This window comes from Bufo gargarizans, chromosome 1 (genome assembly GCF_014858855.1).
Source record: "Bufo gargarizans isolate SCDJY-AF-19 chromosome 1, ASM1485885v1, whole genome shotgun sequence".
Classification (NCBI taxonomy): domain Eukaryota; kingdom Metazoa; phylum Chordata; class Amphibia; order Anura; family Bufonidae; genus Bufo; species Bufo gargarizans.
The window spans coordinates 211,858,674-211,882,489 of record NC_058080.1 but is presented as its reverse complement, the minus strand read 5'-3'; the positions used below and the strand labels follow the sequence as shown (position 1 = coordinate 211,882,489).

The window sequence follows — 23,816 nt, the reverse complement described above, 5'->3', positions numbered from 1 at the left end:
GCCGCGAGCCGGTCTGAAAACAAATGCGGTCACCGGGAGCAGGCAGTTCCGAGAACAGCCTGATGAAGGCCCCCGGTGGCTATTCTCGGAACTGCCTGCTCCCAATGACCGCACTTATTTTCAGATCGGCTCGCGCACAGGTAAGGGCTTACCTGTGCCTTGCCGGACTTGTGAAAAAAGATGGCAGCCCGCATATGTTCGAGAGCGAACAACGCGAACTGGCCATCACTGCCTGGTAATCCACATGCACATCCTGCAGCCGAACTGCATCGGTAAAGGGCACACAAAGTGACGGATCAACTCAATGAACTACAATCAGTGGTGTTTAATTTAATATAGGGATTAATAACTTTATTTTTCAGTATGTTATTTATGTCATACATGGAGATCAGTGTTCCAAACAACTCTGGCAATGTATGGGTTACTACAATAAAATTCTCCCTCAATCCATCCATTGGTAAAAGACATTCTTTATATACTTAATAACAGCAGACAGTGTAGGTTCACCTTATTAGTCTTTATGCTCAGGAAATGGGAACATTTAAGGAAAGAAATTGTCTGGCTTACCTCTTCCCTGTGGTTCTTAATTGGCATACAAAGAATACTTTGTGTTTTGTACCCAGTAATTTGGTCAACTTCCGCATTGAATCTGGAATCCTGAAGAAGGGAAAACAACACTGTCTAATTAGATAAATGATTAGAAATGATTTATCTTCAGGAAAATATGATGAGACGACAGACGTTCCTGCCTAAATACTCAACCACAGCAGCAAGCTATGCATTTCAAAGCAGGATAAACCACTGCAGAGGACGAAAATCATCTTTATAGTATAAGGAGTCTTGTCACTCCTCCCAAAAGGAAGACAAACTATAGAGCAAAGACTGGATCAGGGGCAAGCATTCAACAAGCCTTAAAGAGGACCTTTCATTACGATAAAAAATCTAAACTAAGCGTACAGACATGGAGAGCGGCGCCCTGCACTTACTATTATCCCTGGGCGCCGCTCCGTTTTCCCGGTATAGGCTCCGGTATCTTCAGATTTTCGGCTCAACAGGGAGGAGCCTTCTCTTGTTCTCCTGGGCGTCTCCTTCTCCCAGGCTGTAGCGCTGTCCAATCGCAGCGCTCAGCTCATAGCCTGAGAGTTTTTTTTCTCCCAGGCTATGAAGGAGACGCCCAGGAGAACAAGAGCAGGCTCCTCCCGGTTGAGCCAAAAATCTGAAGATACCGGAGCCTATACCGGGAGAACGGAGCGGCGCCCAGAGATAATAGTAAGTGCAGGGAGATCCCTGGGCGCCGCTCTCCATGTCTGTATACTTAGTTTAGATTTTTTATTGTAATAAAAGGTCCTCTTTAAGGCTTCCTTTACATACAGTTTTGGTTTGGTGTTATTTTGACACAAACATAGGCCTGAAAAAAAACAAGCTTTGCTTTAGTTTTTTGTTCACACATTTTTCCAGGATTTTTTCCTTATGAGATATGTATGGGAAAACACTGAAAAAAAAAGTAAACATTTTTAAAAAAAGCAAATAAATAAAGAGATCCAGTAATTCTTCACTTAACCCCTTAAAGAGTCACTATACTTTCACACAATTTCATTTAATTTAATTTAATAGAGAGTAGTATAACTAGCAAACTGCACTCCACCTAAAATAAAAAGCTGTAAAGTCATGGCCACTAGGCATCTCACTTCTATCCAGGGCTGTGGAGTCGGTAGATAAATGGTCCGACTCCAACTCCGACTCCTCCGTTTTTGGTACTTCCGACTCCGACTCCTTTGTATTTAATATGCGAATGTCATTACCACAGATCTACTGGCCAGGAAGCTGCTGCCTTCCCCTTTGTGTGCTGATCTTCTGCTGAAGATCGGGCAGTGGGAGGATCCGGGAAGGGGCATTTATTGTAAAACATGATTTTCCTAGTAGAATCGCATAGTCATGTTTAAAGTTTAAGCTAACAATCGAGTTTACAAGTTTTTATAGTCTTAGCTGAATGACAGCAGTTTTTCAAATGGTTTACAGCTTCAGTCCTGAACTATTGACCATCCATTACCTTCACTTATACAAGTGTCTAGTCCTGCAAAAAACATATTTACTTAATCAGTTATCAGTGAGAGGCTAGGCTAACCATGGGCGTTGCGTTCCCTGTAACGGAGGAACACAACACAATGGAAAGTATAAGCATTGCCGCTCCTTAACTGTGCATTGCGTGCCATATAGTGAAGCATATGACAAGCATGCTTCTTCATGGTCACTTAACGTGTTCGTTTTGCGGTAACGTGACGCACTGCATGCATTGGCTTTTATTCTTACAGTAGAGAAGTACCGTATTTTTCACAAAAGTGGGGGAAAAATAGCAGTGCGTCTTATGGGGCGAATGCTACGACCGTCCGGTGAATACGCTGAGATGGAGGAGGGGCTGGGGGCCGGCATCTGTTTCTGTAATGGCATCTAACTTGTGGGTATTGTTAAAGTATTCCAATCATCTTAAAAACTTCTTGGCAGTCAGGAGGCCGGGCGGGCGCTCGTAGCGTAGCTCACTACGTCACGGGCCTGCTCCGCCCACTATGAATGAAGCAAGCACCGGGCCCCGCTGCCATTACAGAAACAGATGCCGGCCCCCATTCACTACACAGGGACACTGTTATGGGGGGGGATCTGTGGATGACACATAAGATAAGATGCTATATATGTGTCATCCACAGATGCCCCCACAATGATCCCCCATAACAGTGCCACCCACAGATGCCCCCATAACATTGCCACCCACAGATGCCCCCATAACAGTGCCACCCACAGATGCCCCCATAACAGTGCCACCCACAGATGCCCCCATAACAGTGTCATCCACAGACCACCATTAATTCAAAACCCACCAAAAGCACACCTTTTGGTTCAATTTTTTTTTTCTTATTTTCCTCCTCAAAAACCTTACATCTTATAGATCGAAAAATACGGTAATTAATTATAACTTTTTGTGAATTGGGACATTTAAACTTGCTTTTTCTTATTTTTATTCCAATTTAAATCTAGTAGGAGTCAGAGTCGGTTCATTTTTTGCCGACTCCGACTCCAGGTACCCAAAATTGTCTCTGACTCCTCGACTCCGACTCCACAGCCCTGCTTCTATCTAATTTACAGTCCACTGCCCATTGTCAGCAAAAACAGTCCCGGGTAACAGAGACTAAGAGGAAGTGAGGCGTGTCATAGCTTGCTTAGATCCTGAACCTGCCTCCTGCCTTTCTGTAATTTTGATCTCTCCCTCCTTAGGCTACTTTCAGATAAGCGTTTTTTTTTCCGGCATAGAATTCCAACACAGGGGCTCAATACCGGAAAAGAACTGATCAGGCATATCCCCATGCATTCAAAATGGAGAGCAATCCGTTCAGGATGCATCAGGATGTCTTCAGTAATTTTGACTGATCAGGCAAAAGAGAAAACCGTAGCATGCGGTTTTATCTCCGGCGAAAAAAACTGAAGACTTGATCCGGCATTTTTTTCCATAGGAATGTATTACTGCTGGATCTGGCATTCAAAATACCAGAATGCCGGATCCGTCCATCCGGTCTGCGCATGCGCAGACCTTTAAAAATGAGAAAAATAAATAAATACCGGATCCGTTTTGCCTGATGACACCGGAAAAACGGATCCGGTATTGCAATGCATTTTTCAGACTGATCAGGATCCTGATTAGTCTGAAAAATGTCTCATCAGTCAGAAAAAATGACATGCGTTTGCATACAGTTTGCCTGATCAGGCAGGCAGTTCAGGCAACGGAACTACCTGCCGGAATCAAACAACGCAAGTGTGAAAGTACCCTTATCTGTTCTGTGAGCTCCAGAGCTGAAAATAAACATAGTGGGAAGTAAGAGAAAAGATGTCACAGCAGTACAGTGCTTGCTGACTTCCATAGAATGGATATGCTCCCTGAAATGCATCTAACTGTGCAGCTAAAACAGGGAATAATATGGCTGAAAAAAACATTAGGGAAGCCCAAACCCAACAGTTCCTTCACAGTTATGATTGTATAAAGAAGCACAGCCATTATGCAAACTTTTTTGAAAACACGGGTATGCTTTAAGGACCATGCGCCCTCCCTGCATTCAAAGAGCCAAAATGTCTTTATTTTTCTGTTGACAAAGATGTATGAAGGCTTGGCATTTTTATATGACTTTTTAATGGTTCATATAATCTATTGCAAAAACTGTAAAAAGTGTATTGTGGGGAGGAATAGAAAAAACACAAATCTTCCTTAGTTTTTTGTGTTTAGCTTTTACAGTGATCATTGCTAACCCAGCGGCCTGTGTAAGCGCCACTGCCCCTATCAGCAGGCACGGGCTCCCTCTTTTCCCTCCTGCCGCCCAGCTGACAAACACGGGCAGCAACTAACTTGACTCTGCTACATGTGATCCATGCCAGTGTTTCCTTGCTACTGGAGACTTGCACTGCTGCTGAAGCTTGCGTGGGTGTGTCTCTCTTTCCTATGTGGAAACACATACACGCCCTCTGTCTCAGCAGCCAATGGCCGGATTGCAGCATGTATTTATAGGCTCTTCCTGCTACAGGAAGTTGCCTGAGCAACCTCAGTGTCTAGCTTGTCTAGTCCCTGTGCAAAGGTGTTTATCTTGTCTGCCTTCCTGTGTACCGAATCCTGCTATTGAACTCCTGTGCTTTGCCTGTTTGCTGCCTGCCTCTGACCTCGGATATCGTTTATGGACTTTGTGTTCTGCCTGCCTCTGACCTAGGACTTCGTTTACTGACATTGCTGGATCGCTGCCTGTCCTGACCCGGATCCTCCTGGCCACGCTCGTCCCCTCGGTGCTTGCAGCTGCCACTGACTCGGGGACTACTCTGGAGTGGCACCTGGCAGCTACCCTACAGCCCAAGCCTATCCCCACCATCAGGGGCTCTAGTTAATACCAGGTAGCTGCTTAGTTACGCCCCTCCGGAGTATATCCAGTCAGTGGCGCAGTGGGTCCACACCCGCTTGCATAACACTCATGATGTGGTAAAAATTAAGTTCACTTTATTTTCTGTGGCTAAAACCAGATGCACATGACTTTATCTGTTTGCTATCTGCAAAATAAAGATACCAACTGTGTGCATGCCGCAATTTTCTCACTCCGTTCATTAGAACTGGCTATCCTTATCCACAAAACAGGCAAGAAAGGGACATGTTCTATATTTTGCAGCGATATGGATGTGGACAGCACACGGGTTACCTCCGAATGATTTTAACTACTTGCTGACAGACAAATGTCTTAAAATGTCCCACTGGTCTGCATATGATGCTGTGAGGATGTTTCATCCTTGGCGTCCAACCGGTTGAGAAGGCCCACAGAAGGCAGATAATGATATCATTTCCATTTTTACCATCCCATCTGCTGTACACACAGAGCTAAATGGACACTGTGTAAAGAGTTCAGAAAACAGCCATGAAGCTTCCTGCTCCTACCCCAGTGATCGTCTGCCCGCCGGGTAACTGTAGGAGCTGCTGGGTCTTACCAGACTAGATTAATTTACTAGCTCAAATGCCCCCAAAGACATTTTATGATCTTATGCGCAGCACAATGTGTAAAAGAAAAAGACAAAATTAGAATACAAATTCTCTAGTACTAGCCCAACCCCCGGCATAATGGAAAAGAAACATAATAATAAAAAGTATTTTAGTTGCACAACATGCTATTAAAATTTTTTAGAAAAATGTGAAAAACATACTTTTTTCCTTTATTCTACATTTTCTCAGTTGTAAAAAATAAAATACTAGAATAAAAATTACCTGCAAGTGCTAAAAAAAACATAAAAATATGGATCTGGTCCTGAAAGGGGAAAAATGTCTCGGTCTTGGACTGGTTTAAACTATCTGTGATAAAGACACAAGAAAATGACAATACAATCTAATTTTATCATAATGGTAGTGAAACAGTGCTGTGCTTCATTCACAAAGTATATGCTTCCCAGTGTAGAAATCAATATGTAATAAGCGTCTGAACCTCGTGTGACCCTACTCTGCCAGTATTAATCATTGTTGCCACTTTCATTATTGGACCATCCACATTTATGCAAGGACATTACCTAATGATAAGATCTAGCAATATTATTGCTATAGTAACATAGTCCGACACATTCCTCTTCTCTCCAGTCCTGTATGTATTACAGTATCATCTGTGTGCGGTGATTGCACTAACCTTGTACAGACACGCGAAGAGGCTTATTTACCAGATAAAAAAAAATAAAAAAACTTTATTCATAAAGGTATTTTCTTGAAATTCTGAGGACATTCCCAGACATAAGAATGGGCCTTAAACATTTGGAAATTAATTGTTGGTAAGTAAGAAAAGTATTAACTGTCGGGAGTACCTATACTACAGACCTATGATACTACTGTATATTTATCGAGTCTCCCTTCTTCAGAACTCTAGAAGGCTAAGTTTTTTTTAGTTTTTGGGCAGAATTGCAGGTTAGGCTACTTTCACCCTTGCGGCAGAGTGATCGCTAGTGTGGAAGTACCCTTACAAGGGCTGTTCATTATCAATAACAAAAGAGTGGCCAAATGAGAAGTGTCTAAAATATAGAAGTGATGATATTCCACTGTTTTCAGGCACTGAACACATTCAATCAGGCGACTGCTTTGGCAAATAGCGCAGCTAAGAAATTATTGTTAAGGCTGGAATCACACTGGAAGTTTTTGGTGCAGTTTTTTGAGCCAAACAACGGAGTGAGGAAGATGTGATTTGTGGGTATTTTTCTATATCTTTTAGGCTACAGCTACATGGCGACAAAGAAGTGGGAAGCTACATGTCAAAATATCATGCAACATTTTTTGTAATGATAGTCAATGGGGTTGCACTGGGACATGCTGCGACTGCATCACAACAGTCACACAAAAATCCACGTCGGCATGTAGCTGTAGCCTTACCTTATTTTGCGGAACGGAATTGCAGACCCATTCATTTCTATGGGGCAGCACGATGTGCTGCCCAGATCCGAAATTGTGGATTCGCACTTCCGGGTCCGCAAATCCGATCCCGAAAAAAAATAGAACATGTCCTATTCTTGTCCGCAGTTGCAGACAAGCATAGGCATTTTCTATCAAGTGCCGGCGATGTGCGGTCCGAAAAATGCGATACGCACATCGCCGATGTCCGTGTTTTGCGGATCCACAGATCAGTAAAACACACATGGACGTGTGAATGGACCCTTAGAGCACATCCTTCTTTGCTGAGGAAAATAATATATTTTGAATATTTCAGCGCAGCCAATCTTATACAGGGATAATGAAACTTAAATTGCCTGGAGATTATTCCACTGCAGTTACTCAAACTGGAAGAAGCCGTGAAGCTGTGACACTTTTACAGATTACTTTAGTAAACGCCCAAAGCATAAATTATTTATATTTCTTCAGAAAAACACATGCATCTCTGAAAGACAAGGGACAGAGAATGCGTCATCTTATAAGCCCGCACCTCTATGGGATATCACTGCTTGGAGTAGACAAAATTGTGTACACAGGCTATAAAACGAGTCATCTTCAGTAAACCCCAATAACTAGGGATAATGGAGGAACTACAAGCGGATTACATAATCACCAGTGCAGGCACTGGTGACACTATCATCATGTCGCCTGAGAACCGGCGCAGGCAGTCTTGATGATGTCATTGCTTCATTACCACCTGTTCCAATTTACTGCCTACTGGACTTCAGGCCTAATGGACAATGGGGTAGGAAGCCATCAGCTCCCATGCCCTGCTGTATTATTCAGTTGATTTCAGCATGGTACCTTGGGGCGCTGGGATCATCAGATCATTATGAACCTGGGTCGGCAGCCATAAGAAGGGCTTGGAAAGTCTGTGGCAGAGGCTTCTCTGATCTCCACTTGTGATCATGCCGACACGGCTGCAGTACCTGCACGATAAGGATGCTTGTTATGATGTGGCGACAGCCCACCACTCATCACAAGAATACTTCATTTTGGACACTACTGGAGACCGCAATAGGTTTTCCTCCAGGATTTCTCTTTTTTTTTGTTTGTTGCGGCATTCACCATCTAGCTTCAGGGTTCGCAGTGCCTCCCACATGTACATTTTCTGAAAGAACAATTCTGTCACCATGCTTTATAGTGGGCAAGTTGTGTTTTTGGTGACGTGAGGACAACCAGTTAATTATGTGATTAATTTGTTGGCTCGAGGTTGGAGAAAGATTGATTTTTCATGATTCCTGAATGCTAGATCTTTTTTTTCTAAGAAACTTCTAAAACGTTACAGTGCGACAGCATTGACTATCATTTAAAAAAATGTTGCAGGACTTTTCGGCAACAAGAAGTTGTGCGACACATGTCACTGGGTAGCTCTAGCCTTATTCTGCCAAATTCTGCTCTTGAAAGCGTCCAGGGTGAGGTTTCACTGAGAAGTGCTCCCTACATTCAGCTGCTTCACAGCCCTTCCCCTTGGCTCTGTGTGACAGCTGGAGACCTGACTGAGAGCAGAGAGTGGTAGACTGTCCCTAGACATGTGCCCACACCGAGGAGTAGGCTAAACAGTAGTGCCTTCAGCACAGACTTGTCTACTACATTGTGCCAGCCATATAGCTGTGCCCATAATATAAGTAGTCAATCCAGATGTTACTGGCCCATGTCAGGCCATATCATGCATACTGCTGTAATTAGGTTATTTATTTTATGGATTTGATTGGTTTACTAGCAAAAATAATGTTGCATTTGGCTTTATTCACGTCAGTGTTTGCATCAGTGAGTGTGAGCCAAAGTGGAGGCTATACAGAGTTAAAGGGATTCTGTAACCAGGTTTCACCCCTGTCAGCTAAACATATGCTGATGTTCAGGGCCTCATCACGATTCCTAATGTGGGCTTCTAAATGTGATCTGTAGCCTTATTTTGCTAAAAAACAGCTTTTACTAACCGGTCACTCAAAGAAATAAGGTGCCCAAGGGGATGTCAAGGGATCCAAGCTGCCGGCCGCACCCGCCGCCGTTCATGCCCAGCGCCGCCTTTCCAGACTTCTGCGCCGCCTCCTAATCCTCTGTGCCGCCTCTCGCTCTCCCTCCCTCCCCCCTCCTCCTGCTGTAAGATCTCGCGCATACAGGGGTTGAGCGAAGTGCCGGCGCATGCGCACTTCGCTGTAAGAAGCCAAATGGAGAAGTCCACATGGGCGCATCTGGCAGAGCCCTGTGCGCACGCGCGAGATCTTACAGCAGGAGAAGGGGGGAGGAAGGGAAAGCGAGAGGTGGCACAGAGGATTAGGAGGCGGCGCAGAAGTCTGGAAAGGCGGCGCTGGGCACGAACGGTGGCGGATGCGGCCGGCAGCTTGGATCCCTTGACATCCCCTTGGGCACCTTATTTCTTTGAGTGACAGGTTAGTAAAAGCTGTTTTTTAGCAAAATAAGGCTATAGATCACATTTAGAAGCACACATTAGGAATCATGATGAGGCCCTGAACATCAGCATATGTTTAGCGGACGGGTGAAACCTGGTGACAGAATCCCTTTAAGGTATAATAGAAAGACTTACACTTGTTCTGTGTTTTTGAAATCACTGACCAAACACTGACGTGTGAAAGTACCCTTATACTGATACAACCTATATGATTTCCCCTCCAACTGACAACTCTGCTATAGGTTCTTTCTTCCTTCTTTATACTGTAAGACTAGGGCTACACGGCGACTTGTGATGCACAACATTTCATGTAATCTAAGTCTATGGTGTCGCAATGTGACACAGAATATGTTGCGACTGCAACATGACACAAAAAATACAGACATGCTGGATTTTGTGTTGCAAGTCTAGCACGACATTCACTCCATTGACTTGAATATAAGTCACACGCAAGATAAAAGTTAAACACCAATGGCTTACAGCTACTGTAAAAAGGGCAATAAATGATAAACAGAGCATTTAAAAAAAATACAAATGTGAGTGGTCAGCTGTAGTCTTTGAAATTTACTAAAGGCTTAATAAAATCTGTAAAAAAAAAGATATATAGCATCTGCAAAAATATAAAATAAATGACAGGTGGACAAAACGGATCCCCAAAATTTCTTTAACTGCTTCATAACATCCATTGTACAGCAGAAATGGCACTCTAAATATGATGCCTGCTCCAGAGTGGGCACCATAGCCGTGGGATTTCTGCTGACATCTACGGCTAATGTCTGAGATTGGTAATAATACCATGGGCAAGTGTGAGATCGGGAAAGTGCTGACATCAGAAAGGCCATTTGCTGGTGCATGCTAGAGGCTACCAGACCTATCACAGGTATATTCTCATGGATGCCTGCAGGTGGCAGTGTTCAATAAGAATACAGAATTTCCCATATACTACAGTATTAAACTAGTGTAGTATATGGGAGAAGGGGTTTTCATATAGCTATGTGAACAGAAAAATAAAAAAGTTATGACTCCGGGAATGCAGGGAGTGGAAAACAAAAACAAAAACTGACGCTGTGTCATGAAGGGGTTATAAATATATAAATGAGAGGTTGGTGGTTACTACGGATCAGGAAAAGGCAAAGCTACTAAATGGGTTTTTCAGCTCTGTACATACAAGAGAAAGGAGCTGATATCAGCGGTGCCAGTAATGTTAATACATCCCGTCACATACTAAGTAGGCTAACTGTAGATATGGTCCAAGCTAAGTTAAATAAAGTAAATGTAAACAAGGCTCCAGGTCCAGATGGATTCCACCCAAGAGTTCTTAATCCTTAGAGGAAAGGGCGATTTTCCATTTTTGCATTTTCATTTTCACGCCCCGTCTTCCCAGTTGTAACATAGCCTTATGAGAGTTTACTTTTTGCAGGACATGGTGTACTTTCTAATGGCACCATTTATGGTTGCATACAATGTATTGGGAAGTGGGGAAAAATTCCAAATGAGGAAAATTCTGCCAGTTAAACTGTTACCTTCATTCTCCAGGTCAATACAATAGCAACAATACCATACTTTTTTATAAAAAAGTTATCGGGCATTGAAGTGACAAAAAATTGAGAATTATCTATTATTTTTTCCCATTACGCCATTCGCCTTATGGGATTAATATTGTTATATTTTAATAATATGTGAGTTTTCACATACGGCAATGCCCATGATGTGTTTTTTTTACTGGTTAAGTATTTTGGTTTTGGGAAAAGGGGGAGATTTACACTTTTATATATATATTTTTAGAACCTTTTTTTTTTACTTTTTTTATGTCACCCTGGATGACTATAACTGCCAATCATTAAATTGCCCATTGTGTTTATTGATGGCTATATAGCCATAATTGACAGTGCTGCCACCTGGTGGTCTGTATTGTATATTTCACTAATAGCTGCACTCAAGCAGGCTTTGGTCTATTAGCACAGCATAACAAGTTCCCCCGATGTCAGCGGGTAAAGAATGGCTGATCGCATACATGTGCTGTAGGTCTCTGCTCTTTGAAACAGCAGAAACCTTGTGGCTATGGCACCTGCTGCACACGCAATCGGGTGCCATGTTTAAAGTCACGACTCCCGTCATACATATGTGGTGGAGGTCGTGAAGGGGGTTAAAGAACTTAGTTTAGTTATTGCTGTTCTCCTGTCCATAATTCTCTAGTGAATAGTACAGTGCAAAGCAAATGTACTGCCCATTTTCAAATACGGTTCTAGGTTTCCCTAGGTATTTACTGGTCAATTTAACTTTGAATGTGGGAAAAGTGTTTCTAAAGGGCTCTTAAAGGGGTTATCCTAAGACTAATGAAAAAAATGGAAATCAGACATATTCTAGTACAATGGTGGCAAACCTATGGCATGGGTGCAAGAGGTGGCACTTAGAGCCCTCTCTGTGGACACCCACGCCCAGGAAAAAGTATATGGCGTACCAATATGCCTTAGACTTTTCCTGCCATTTATCAGCGGCAGGGCGCACTATGAACGGCACAGTGCACTGAATGTAGGCAGGCTATTATAGCTAAATGATAAAGTACATGGAAGATAAAATACATTGGATTGTAGTATTCGGGTTAAATTGCCGTGTTGGCACTTTGCAATAAATATGTGGGTTTTGTGTTACAGTTTGGGTACTCAGTCTGTAAAAGGTTCGCCATCACTAATCTAGTACATGACAATCTCAAAGGTAGAACCAGCCCTGTACCTCTCATGGATCCAGAGATCTCCACAAACATTGCTCTGCTATATTTATATCAAGCTGAGATCTCAAAGGGAGTGTCCTTTCTGCTGCAGCTCAGGGGGCGTGGCTCAGCTCTCAGGGGGCGTGTCTTTTCTGCCTCAGCTCCAGCTACAGTAGTACATGTGCAGCGACCTGGAGGGGAGGTCAGAGCAGAATGGTCGTTTTGGTCCTGAGGGGAGCAGTAGTACTCATGGTTAAAGTGTGAAGATGGAGAATCTGATAATTTGGTCTTCATTCTGTCAGATCCTATACATGACGTGTCTGAAATATTTTTGCAAGACCTTGTCCATTTTTATCTGATAGAATGAACAAAGAGACTTGTCTGAAATGTTTGTACGAGTAGTGTCGGACTGGGGTACCTAGGGCCCACCAGTAAAATTTATTTTGGGGGCCCACCATACGGATACATTCAAGTATAATAAATAATCTAACACATTTTTTATATGAACATAGGCTGGTTGAGGTGCCGTACATTGAATATATGTATGTAGTACAGTAAGTCTACTGTATTATGTGCCACTAGTGCAGGGGGTGGGAGACTAGGGGCCCACCTTGCTCAGGGGCCCACCAGGGGATTCCCCTGTACCCCTGTGGGCCAGTCCGAGCCTGTGTACGAGGTATTGTCCACTTTATTTTATGACCTGTAAATGAACAATTACTTGTTTGGATATGTGTGTGCAAGAGAGTGAAGTATTGTCTGCCATAGCTGTCTTGGGATTTTCATTTATGGCGGATCTGAGAATTGGCCATTCCAAGGTCCGAAATAAAAGCAGATAAACAAGATATGCACAGTGACCCTAATAGACCTTTGGTTAGAATAAAAGCTGGAATTTTTCAGCTAAGCAGCTGAAGTTCATCTACAGAGGGACGCTTAGAGTAGAAATGCTTTCCCAATAAAAGACTCTGACTGCTTTCGCTGAAACAGACTTCCCAGCTGATGTGTCGCTGTCAGATAATGTTAAAGAGGACCTTTCATCTGTTTAACCCTAGTCTAGTTAGGGTCTTACCTTATAGGGCAGCCCCCACTGATGTCATCGCACTTTTTTTTATTTCAGTGCCTTATATTCTAATTAGTCAACTGGGTATACTAGGAGGAGACTGGAGTGGTTATCTTCTCCCTGGCTGTGAGCGCATCCAATCAGAGCGCACCGCTCAAAGCCAGGGAGAGAATGAGCTCTGATTGGATGCGCTCACAGCCAGGGAGAAGAGAACCGCTCCAGTCTCCGGCTCGTATAACCAAGTCGGAGACAGCGGATAAAAAAAAAGTGTGATGACATCAGTGGGGGCTGCCCTATAAGGTAAGACCCTAATTAGACTAGGGTTAAACAGGTCCTCTTTAACTCAATCAGTGATGTAAGTTTTCTCTTCTTTTTATATACTTAACTTGCCAAAATAAGGACATCATATCTCTAAATCTAAACACTTATTGTTATATTAAATAAAATTATATAATCAACCTTCATTTGAAGTGTAGTTTTGTAGTTGTAAGGGTACTTTCATACTTGCGGCAGGACGGATCCGGCAGGCTGGTCTCCCTGTCGGATCCGTCCCTCCGCTGTTTCGCCGTATCGCCGCTCCGTCCCTATTGACTATAATGGGGACGGGGGCGGAGCTCCGGTGCAGCACAGCGGTGCACGGCAAAAGCCGTCAGACTAAAAAGTCCTGCGTGTCTGACTTTTTAGTCTGGCGGCTTTTGCCGTGCACCGCCGTGCTGCGCTGGAGCTCCGCCCCATCCCCATTATAGTCAGTGGGGACGGAGCGGCGGTCCGGCGAAACAGCGGAAGGACGGATCCGACAGGGAGACCAGCCTGCCGGATCCATCCTGCCGCAAGTGTTAAAGTACCCTTACCTTCATTTGAAGTTGCAGTTAAGAGTATCTCTTTAAAGAGTATCGGAACCTGAAGTCCTGCTCTTATCAGCAAAACAACGGTTCACAATGGCAGTCCTCCCATTAGCTTTCCCAGGGTCTGTACAGTAGATGGGTGCCATACTGGGGCTCCTTCCTAGAGGTATATTGAGTGCCCTTTATGGTGAATGTTGCCTTGCAAGGCAGTAGTGTGGGTGAAGCAGTTGGCAGATGGTGGAGTCAATAACCAGGCCACAGGTTGCAATAAATAACAGTCTCTTTACTGAGTTAATGGTAGGAGTAGTAGTACATACGTACAACTGCAAAAGCACAGTTCTAAAGTATATCACTGTGCAAACTTCTTCTGCAGTTCAGGGGTGGAGGGCTGCAGAAACTTTAGATATGGATGGCCAGTCCATCTCAAAGTGTAGTACAGTAGGTGTTGGAGGCATTAATCCTTTCTACAGCAACAAAGCCTTTCTGTCATAAACGATTGGATACCTTGCTGTCTGAAGCTTGTATGGCCTGGCTGGACCTTCCAAGATGACTGGTCACTTTTTCTCAGGCGGCCTCTGGTAGAGTTTTTTCCTTGACAGCTGAAGTCTCAAAAACAGAGGTTCTATGAATTTGGGTCTAGCTCTCATGAGCTTGCATATGGAGGTCTTCTCCCTTGCTTTGCTAGAATTACTCTCTCTCTCTCTACTAACCAGTCAGGGGGGTGAACCAGGTCCATCACCCTGGTAACCTAAATAATTGACAATTTGTTTGCCGTTTTGTTGTCTTATACATAGCTGTTGGGTGCATAAACGTAATAAACTGCAACATTTAACTTTTTAAACTTAACACAACGTTACATTAACTCTTTGGCAAAAATTAAAGGGGTTTTCTGAGACTTTTATACTGGTGACCTATCCTCAACAAAGCTTGTCAGCGGGGGTCCTGAGTGTCAGACCCCCACCGATCTTATACTGATGACCTATCAAGAGGATTGCAAACAATCGAACGGTAACGGCGGCATCTCCAGGTATTCCTTTATTAGACGTACTGCAACGTTTCGTCTCCATGGCAGCCTTTGTAAAGCATGCTTGATGCTTGACAAAGGCTACCATGTAGCCAAAAAGTTGCACTTTGGCTTTCTGTGTACACATTCGTTGAAGTACGTCTAATAAAGGAATACCTGGAGATGCTGCTGTTACCGTTCAATTGATTGCTATTTGGTGGACTGCTGAGGATCTGCAGTAGTGGTTTGGTTGGCGCATTCCAGTAAGGTCGATAAGGCCCGTGGGTGCTGCTCTACAACACTATTTTCTACTATCAAGAGGATAGATCATCAATAAAAAAAATCTCAGAAAACCTTTTTAAACGGGTTTATGCAGAAAATAATAATGATGACCTATCCGATCTGGGGTTCTGCACACGATCATAAATAATATTATTATTGATAGACAGCACAGGTTAACCAAGGACAAAAGTTGACAGACTAACCTAATTTGTTTTTATGAGGAGATGAATAGAATCCTGGGCAGAGGGAAGGCTATGGATATACTGTTCTTGGACTTGACAAAAGCATTTTGATACTGACTCTCATAAATGTGTCTATAGATCTAGACAGTATAGTTTGTAGCTGGATTAAAAACCGTCCAGAGAGTTGTAGTCAATCATTATCATTCTAAATGGTCTTGGGTTATAAGTGGTGTACCCCAAGGTTCAGTGCTGGGTCCCCTATTATTTAACATATTTATTAGTTATATAGGGGATACGATTAATTACTTCCCTACTGCCATATGATTATATACGTTGGCGGTAGAGTCTTTACACAACAGATACCTCGTACTAATGTTTGTGATATATGAAGAAAAAGGAAATTCAGCAGCTCTCACCTGCCCCTCCTTCAGCTGTGAGCACGAAGGCCCGTGTCAGGTAACGGGCAGCAAATGCGAAAAGAGGTTGAAAGAAATCCAGCTCCACTTGAATAAAGGAATGTAGATTTATTTTGCTGGCAGTAAAAACTCATCCATGAATTACAAAAATAGCAGTCTTGTCTACGCGTTTCGGGCTACCAGAGACAATGAGGAAGGGCTGGAATTGTCTCTGGTAGCCCGAAACACGTAGACAAGACTGCTATTTTTGTAATTCATGGATGAGTTTTTACCGCAAGCAAAATAAATCTACATTTCTTTATTCAAGTGGAGCTGGATTTCTTTCAACCTAATGTTTGTGATAACACCAATCACAGACATTTAAATCCTCAGATGCTGAGGTCAAATGTGACCAGGGCATCCAAGAGCTAAAAACCCTGGGAGCACGCACTCCTGGGGCCAGACCGATTTCCCTCTGCAAAGATCAGAGAAGGTGTTCCTTGCTGGTAATAAGCCTAAGCCTGTACAAGGCTTCCAGGCCTATTACTGGTATATTCCAATGCAGGCCTGCAGCACTGCATTGGAATATACTGAATTTTCTGTTCAGTAAAGGAATAAACTGCATTGATGATTGAATGTTGTTAGGTCTTTAAGTAGTAATAATCTCAGTGCTTCATATGCCCTAGGGGAGACAGCAATGGGGGAGTCACTTGTAGAGAAGGATTTGGGTGTACTTGATCATAGACTAAATAACAGTATGAACTGCCTCTAAGGCTAGCTGAATACTGTCATGTATTAAAAGAGGCAAAGACTTGCCGGACAGGGATGTAATATTACCACTTTACAAAGCTTTGGTGCAACCTCATCTGGAATATGCAGTTCAATTCTAGGTACTAGTTCATAAAAAGGATGCCCTAGATCTGGAAAACTTACAAGGAAGATCAACTAGACATATGAGGAAAGATTAAAAGAATTACATTTATTTAGTCTTAAAAAGAGACGTCTAAGGGAGGACATGATTAACTTATACAACTATATAAATGGCCCGTACTCACAATATGGTGAAAATAACCTCAAAAGACAAGAGGGCCTCCATCTGGAGAATAAAAAGTTCAGTCTCCAGAGGCAAAAAAGCTTCTTAAACATGTGGAATAGTCTACCTCAGGGCGTGGTCACAGCAGGAACAGTTAACAATTTTAACCTCCTTAAGTATCCAGACAATTATAGTTTTTTCCAAGACTCTTTTTCGCCATTCTTACAGCCTTATGAGGGATTATTTTTCGCCTGACAAGCTGTATTTCTAATTGTACGATTTAAATAACTATTGGGGTCATTTATCAAACTAGTGTAAAGTAGAATTAACTTAGTTAATAGCAACCAATCAGATTCCACCTTTCATTTTTGACAGCTCCTTTGGAAAATGAAAGGTGGAATCTGATTAGTTGCTATGGGCAATTCAGCCAGTTCTACTTTACACCAGTTTAATAAAGGACCACATCAATTCTTTTTTAAGTGAAATTTAAAAATGAGCATTTCTGCCATGGTTTTTCAGGTTTTGTTTTTATGGTGCTCACAAAACATTAAAATTGACTAATTTATTCTATGGGTTGGTGTGATTACAGAAATAGCAAACTTGTATAATTTGTATTATGAAACTACTGAAAAAAATAAAAACCTTTGGAAAAATAACAATTTTCTTTGCATCGCCATATTGGGACACCCAATGTTTTTGTCTATAGAGCCATTTAAAGGTTTCTTTTTTGTGGGAAAAGCTCTAGTTTTAATTGGAACCATTTTGAGGTATCTATGACTTTTTGATCACTTTTTATATTTTAAAGTTTGGACATTTTCAGAAGCAGCATTGCCTGTTATTTTTATATGTAACATTATGAAAGGGGGTGACTTGAATTATTATTCTTGTGTTTTTTTCCCCTCTTTTTTTTTTAAACAAAATTTTTTTTTTTACTGTCATTTTTATTTCCCTTAGGGGACTTGGACTTGTGATTTTCTGATTACATGTCCCATAGACTGCAATAGAATACTATTGCAGTCTAGGAGATTTTCACTGGCTGCCTGTGAAGCCGTGCCTCAGGCAGGCAGTTTACTATGACCATACTGGGAGTGTTCACAAAGCCTCAACTGTCATAGCAACTGATTGGAGCCCTGAGATTTCACAGTGGGGGCTTCATTCAGAGGGCAGAGGGAGCCCCCTTCCTTTATCAACTCAGATGCCACGGTTGATATTGGCTGCAGCATCTGAGGGGTTAAATGACAGGGATCAGCTTTATTGCCATTACCAGTCATTGCTGCCAGGTGTACGGAGCTTGTGATCTCGCTTCATACACCTCTTGCGCCACAGTGATGTACTATCAAGTTAAGGGGCACTAAGAATTTAAAAAGGCTTAGATGAATTCTTAGAATTAAATAACATTAATGTTAATGAAAATGAGTGCAATTCTGGCTTCTCACTCTCTTTCCCTTAATTCACATTCTCTCCTATTCCTTGGTTAAAGTTGATGGAATTGTGCCTTTTTTCAGCCATACTAACTATGCTGTGGCAACAGCTATGTCAGAAACAGCATCACAGCCAGCTTTCTAAAGGAGTCATTTTAGGAAAGGATGCATACCCATTCATTTCAATGGGGCCGCAAAAGATGCGGACAGAACACCTTGTACTTCCATTCCTTGGACCCGCGAAAAGATAAAATGTCCTATTCTTGTCAGCAATTGCTAAGATAAGCCACCTATGTTAGATGGGTGAGGGTCCTACCTCTGGGACCAGCATCTATTTCTAGAACAGAGCCGCCAAAGTGAACAAGAGAACATATTTAAAGGAGAAGAGAAGTTCCAGCACCACGTATTCCGATTATTGCTTCGTTTTTATTTGATTTTTCGTTTACAAATTACATCTTGTGGACATCACCGCCCACCACCACAGGTTGACATGTTTCGCACCAAAGCGTTCTTAATCTTAACCTTGTGTAGTGTCCAGTCTCAGGAATAAAATGGACGCCACTGTCATGCCCTGCTCTGACTATATGCGGAGGTCGGCCAGAATAGCAGCACAGGTTTAGTGTTTTGTTTTTTGAGCCGTGCTGGATCCGCCTCCCATCAGGTGCACTGGGTGGGGTCATTAGTTTAAATAGCACTCCATCCCAGTGCTCTGAGCAGGTTATAGAAATCATTCTGGCCTTGGAAGCAAGGAAGGAAGGTTGTCTGTTCCCGCTCAGAAAAGATAAGTGTGGTTTCAGTTTTTGTTGTTTGCTATCTTGGTTGTGTTGGTGTCATCTCTCCCATCCAGGTTCTGTGCGAGCAGGCTGCTCCTATTCCCCTTTTCACCATCTCAGGGAATCTAGGGTGTTTTAGCCCAGGCACGAGGACACATCATTCCTACCATCTAGGTCTGAATGTGGGCTGAGCAGAGCAGGGAGAGAAGTCAGGGATTTGCTAGGAGGCGACCCTTCCCCTGCTTCTCTCCTAGAGCCTGGTTTGCTGGTTTATCTGTATGTCTGATATCCCGTCCGGCGTGACATTATAACCCGCCATACTTTGACTGTCATTGCTCAGCAATTTTTTGTGATGGCGTCAATTGATACGTTAGTTAACCGCATGCAAGGGCTATCCCTAGAGGTTGCGGAGCTACGTGGTTCGATCACACAGTGTCAGAATGCTCTGGCATCAGGAGGAGGTCAAATTTATGTGGAGCCTAAAGTTGCTCTTCCTGATCGATTTGCAGGGGGTACGGATGATTTTATCCATTTTAGAGAGTCTTGCAAATTATATTTTCGGCTGCGTCCATCGTCTTCTGGTGATGAAAGTCAGAGGATAGGTAAAGTCATTTCTCTGATAAGGGGGACGCGCAATCCTGGGCTTTTTTTCTGCCGCCCGGTTCTAGGGCCCTCCGGTAGGTGGAGGAATTTTTTAAGGTCCTGGGATTGATCTACGATGACCCAGACCGGGTCTCGATGGCGGAATCGAGATTACGTAATTTATTTCAGGGTGAACATTCTGCAGAGGCTTACTGTGTTGAGTTTAGGAGATGGGCAACCGAATCAAAGTGGAATGATCCCACGTTACGTAGTCAGTTTTGTCAGGGGTTATCTGAGAGATTGAAAGATGCCCTTGCTTTTCATGAGTACCCAGATTCTTTGGAGAATGCAATGTCTTTAGCAGTACGGTTAGATAGACGTATCAGAGAAAGGAGTAGGGCTCCCTCCGCGCAAGGGATCCCTTCTGTGAGTGGTTTCGTCTTGACTGCCTCCCCGAGTGATGTTACAGGTAACTCTGGGGTAGCGGAGGAACCCATGCAGCTGGGTCAGGTTTCTTGCCGTTCTGATAGTAGAAACTTTAGGAGATTGCACAAACTGTGTTACTACTGTGGGAAAAGTGGTGATTTTGTTTTGGCTTGTCCTTTTGATAAACTGCAGGTGGAAGAGAAAAATAAAAAATAAACTTTCCTGACTCTAGGTGGTGTGAATGGTGTGGTAGAGCAGACAGGTATGCAAGCTCCCTGCAATTCCCGTTTTCTCCTTCCAGCTAGGGTGGCGCTAGAGTCAAGAGAAATTTTTGTTGAAGTATTCCTTGACTGTGGTGCTGGGGTAAACCTAATTGACTTCCTTTTTCTTCAAAACCTAGGTCTAAGTACTTGCACTTTAGAAAAAGAGATTCAGGTTTTTGCAAATGATTCTTCCCCTCTTTCTCGAAGGAGTCTCACTCACATTGCTCATGGTATTCACTTAAGGGTGGGTGATTCACATGTTGAGATTATGTCTTGTTTTGTCATGAAGGCTTTGCCAGCTCCTATATAGTTTTGGGGTTACCATGGTTGACTAAACATAACCCAATTATAGATTGGCAAGCAAGACAAATCATTGGTTGGAGTGAGTTTTGTTCGGATAATTGTCTAGGCACATCTATCTCTGGTGTGTCCACTACGGCTTTACCTCAGTACCTCTCAGATTTTTTGGATGTCTTTTCGGAGGGTGGAGCTCAGGAATTGCCCCCTCATCGTGACTATGATTGTCCAGTTAATCTTATCCCAGGGGCTAAGTTGCCAAAGTCTCGGCTTTACAACCTCTCTCAACCCAAAAGAGAGGTCATGCGAAAGTATATCACCGAGAGTTTGGCAAAAGGTCATATTAGGCCATCTAAGTCTCCGGTGGCAGTTGGTTTGTTCTTTGTAAAAAAAAAAGGATGGATCGCTGAGACCTTGTTTGGATTTCCGGGATTTGAACCGTATTACGGTCCGGGATCCATATCCCCTGCCTTTGATCTCTGACCTTTTTGATCAGATTGTAGGAGCCAAGGTGTTCTCCAAGTTGGATTTGAGAGGGGCCTACAATCTGATCAGGATCAAGGAGGGGGATGAGTGGAAAACGGCCTTCAATACGCACGAGGGTCTTTTTGAGAACCTGGTTATGCCTTTTGGGTTGACGAACGCGCCAGCAGTATTTCAGGGATTCGTCAATGACCTTTTTTTATCATTTGGTGGGGAGGTTCGTAGTAGTTTACTTAGATGACATTTTAATTTACTCTCCTGATCTGAAGACCCATCAGGATCATGTGAGACAGGTTTTGACGATCCTTCGGGAGAATAAATTATATGCCAAATTGGAGAAATGTTTGTTTGCGGTGCAAGAGCTTCCGTTCTTGGGATATCTGCTTTCTGATTCTGGTTTTCGTATGGACCCCGAAAAGGTCCGGGCGGTTCTGGAATGGGACCGACCAGAGAATCAGAAAGCTTTGATGCGGTTCTTGGGGTTTACGAATTATTATAGAAAATTTATTTCGAACTATTCTACCATAGTAAAACCTCTCACTGATATGACTAAGAAGGGCGCCAACGTCTCTGTCTGGTCGGATGAGGCATTGCAGGCCTTTTCGGCTAGTAAGGAGCGTTTTGTGTCTCCTCCCATTATGGTGCAGCCGGATGTGTCTCAGCCATTTATTGTGGAGGTTGATGCATCTGAAGTGGGGGTTGGAGCAGTGCTGTCGCAGGGTTCATCCCCTGGCAAATGGGTCCCGTGTGCCTTTTTCTCCAAGAAGCTCTCGGTCGCCGAGAGGAATTATGATGTTGGAGATAGAGAGTTGTTGGCTATCAAGTTGGCCTTTGAGGAATGGCGTAACTGGTTGGAGGGGGCATCTCACCCCGTGTCTGAACCCTAGACAGGCCAGATGGTCACTGTTCTTTACCAGGTTCAATTTTGTGGTTACCTTTCGCCCAGGGGTTAAGAACGTCAAGGCAGATGCCTTGTCTCGCAGCTTTCCTGGGGGAGGTGATTCAGAGGATCCTGCGCCGATTTTAGAGGATAGCATGGTGGTCTCCGCTCTGTACCCTGAATTGGAGATGGAGGTGTTGGGAGACCAGGAGGGGGCTCCTGGTTCTTGTCCCCCAGGGAGGTTGTTTGTTCCTGAGGGCCTGCGATACAAGGTGTTCAAGGAACATCACGATACTGTCCTTGATGGACATCCTGGTGGTAAGTCCACCTGTGATCTGGTGTCCCGGAGGTTCTGGTGGCCAGGGTTACGTAAGAGCATTGAGGATTACGTGACAGCTTGTGAAACCTGTGCTCGGTCAAAGGTTGCTCATACTCGACCGGCTGGTTCACTTCTTCCATTGTCTATTCTGGCTCGTCCTTGGACGCACTTGTCTATGGACTTTATTACGGATCTGTCGAGTTCCTCTGGGAGAACAGTGATTTTGGTGGTAGTTGACCGTTTCAGTAAAATGGCTCACTTTATATCATTAACTAGTCTGCCTAACGCTAAGACTCTTGCGCAGATTTTTGTGGATAATATTGTGAAATTGCATGGTATTCCTTCGGATGTGGTCTCTGATAGGGGCACGCAGTTTTTCTCCAGGTTTTGGAGGGCGTTCTGCTCTCGGCTTGGCATTCAACTTTCATTCTCTTCGGCTTTTCATCCGCAGTCGAATGGTCAGACGGAGCGTACTAATCAAAACCTGGAGACCTACATGAGGTGCTTTGTGGCGGAGAACCAGGCGGACTGGTCCTTATTCTTGTCCCTAGGAGAGTTTGCGTTGAATAACCGTAGGCAGGAGTCCACGGGTAAGTCGCCATTTTTTGGCGCATATGGTTTTCATCCTCAGTTTAGTACCTTTTCTGGGACTGGTTCCTCTGGGATGCCAGAGGAGGAGAGATTTTCTTCTGCCTTATCCTCCATCTGGCGGAGGATCCAAGGGAATTTGGAGAAGATGGGTGAGAGATATAAACGAATGGCTGACAAGAGATGTGTGACTGGTCCGGACCTGTGTGTGGGTGATCTGGTGTGGTTGTCCACTAAAAATATCAAATTGAGAGTGCCATCTTGGAAACTGGGTCCAAGATTTATTGGTCTGTACAAAATATCTGCGGTGATCAATCCTGTAGCGTTTCGGCTGGATCTTCCGCAGACTTGGAGGATCCATGATGTGTTCCACAGGTCTTTACTAAAGAAATACGTGAAACCGGTGGAACCATCGCCATTGCCTCCTCCTCCTGTTCTGGTCGATGGAAACTTGGAGTTCGAGATCTCCAGGATTCTCGACTCTAGAATTCTTCGGGGTTCCCTTCAGTACCTGGTGCACTGGAGGGAATACAGCCCTGAGGAGAGGATGTGGGTTCCGGCGCTGGATGTCAATGCCAGCTGACTGGTGAGGGCTTTTCATAGATCCCATCCGGATAAGGTTGGTCCGGGGTGTCCGGAGGTCGTCCATAGAAGGGGGGGTACTGTCATGCCCTGCTCTGACTATGTGCGGAGGTCGGCCAGAATAGCAGCACGGGTTTAGTGTTTTGTTTTGGAGCCGTGCTGGATCCGCCTCCCATCAGGTGCACTGGGTGGGGTCATTAGTTTAAATAGCACTCCATCCCAGTGCTCTGAGCGGGTTATAGAAATCATTCTGGCCTTGGAAGCAAGGTTGTCTGTTCCAGCTCAGAAAAGATAAGTGTGGTTTCAGTT

At 43.7% G+C, this 23,816-nt stretch overlaps 1 protein-coding gene across 7 annotated transcripts in view; it reads right to left on the bottom strand.

The window, feature by feature from the left end:
• Positions 1-23,816, bottom strand: part of PDE5A (phosphodiesterase 5A) — a 350,069-nt gene that overhangs the window by 215,782 nt on the left and 110,471 nt on the right. For all 7 annotated transcript variants that reach the window (XM_044301149.1, XM_044301132.1, XM_044301166.1 and 4 more), the window contains one exon: positions 568-657. In XM_044301149.1, the coding sequence (XP_044157084.1) occupies positions 568-657 (90 nt within the window). The remainder of the gene's footprint in view (positions 1-567; positions 658-23,816) is intronic.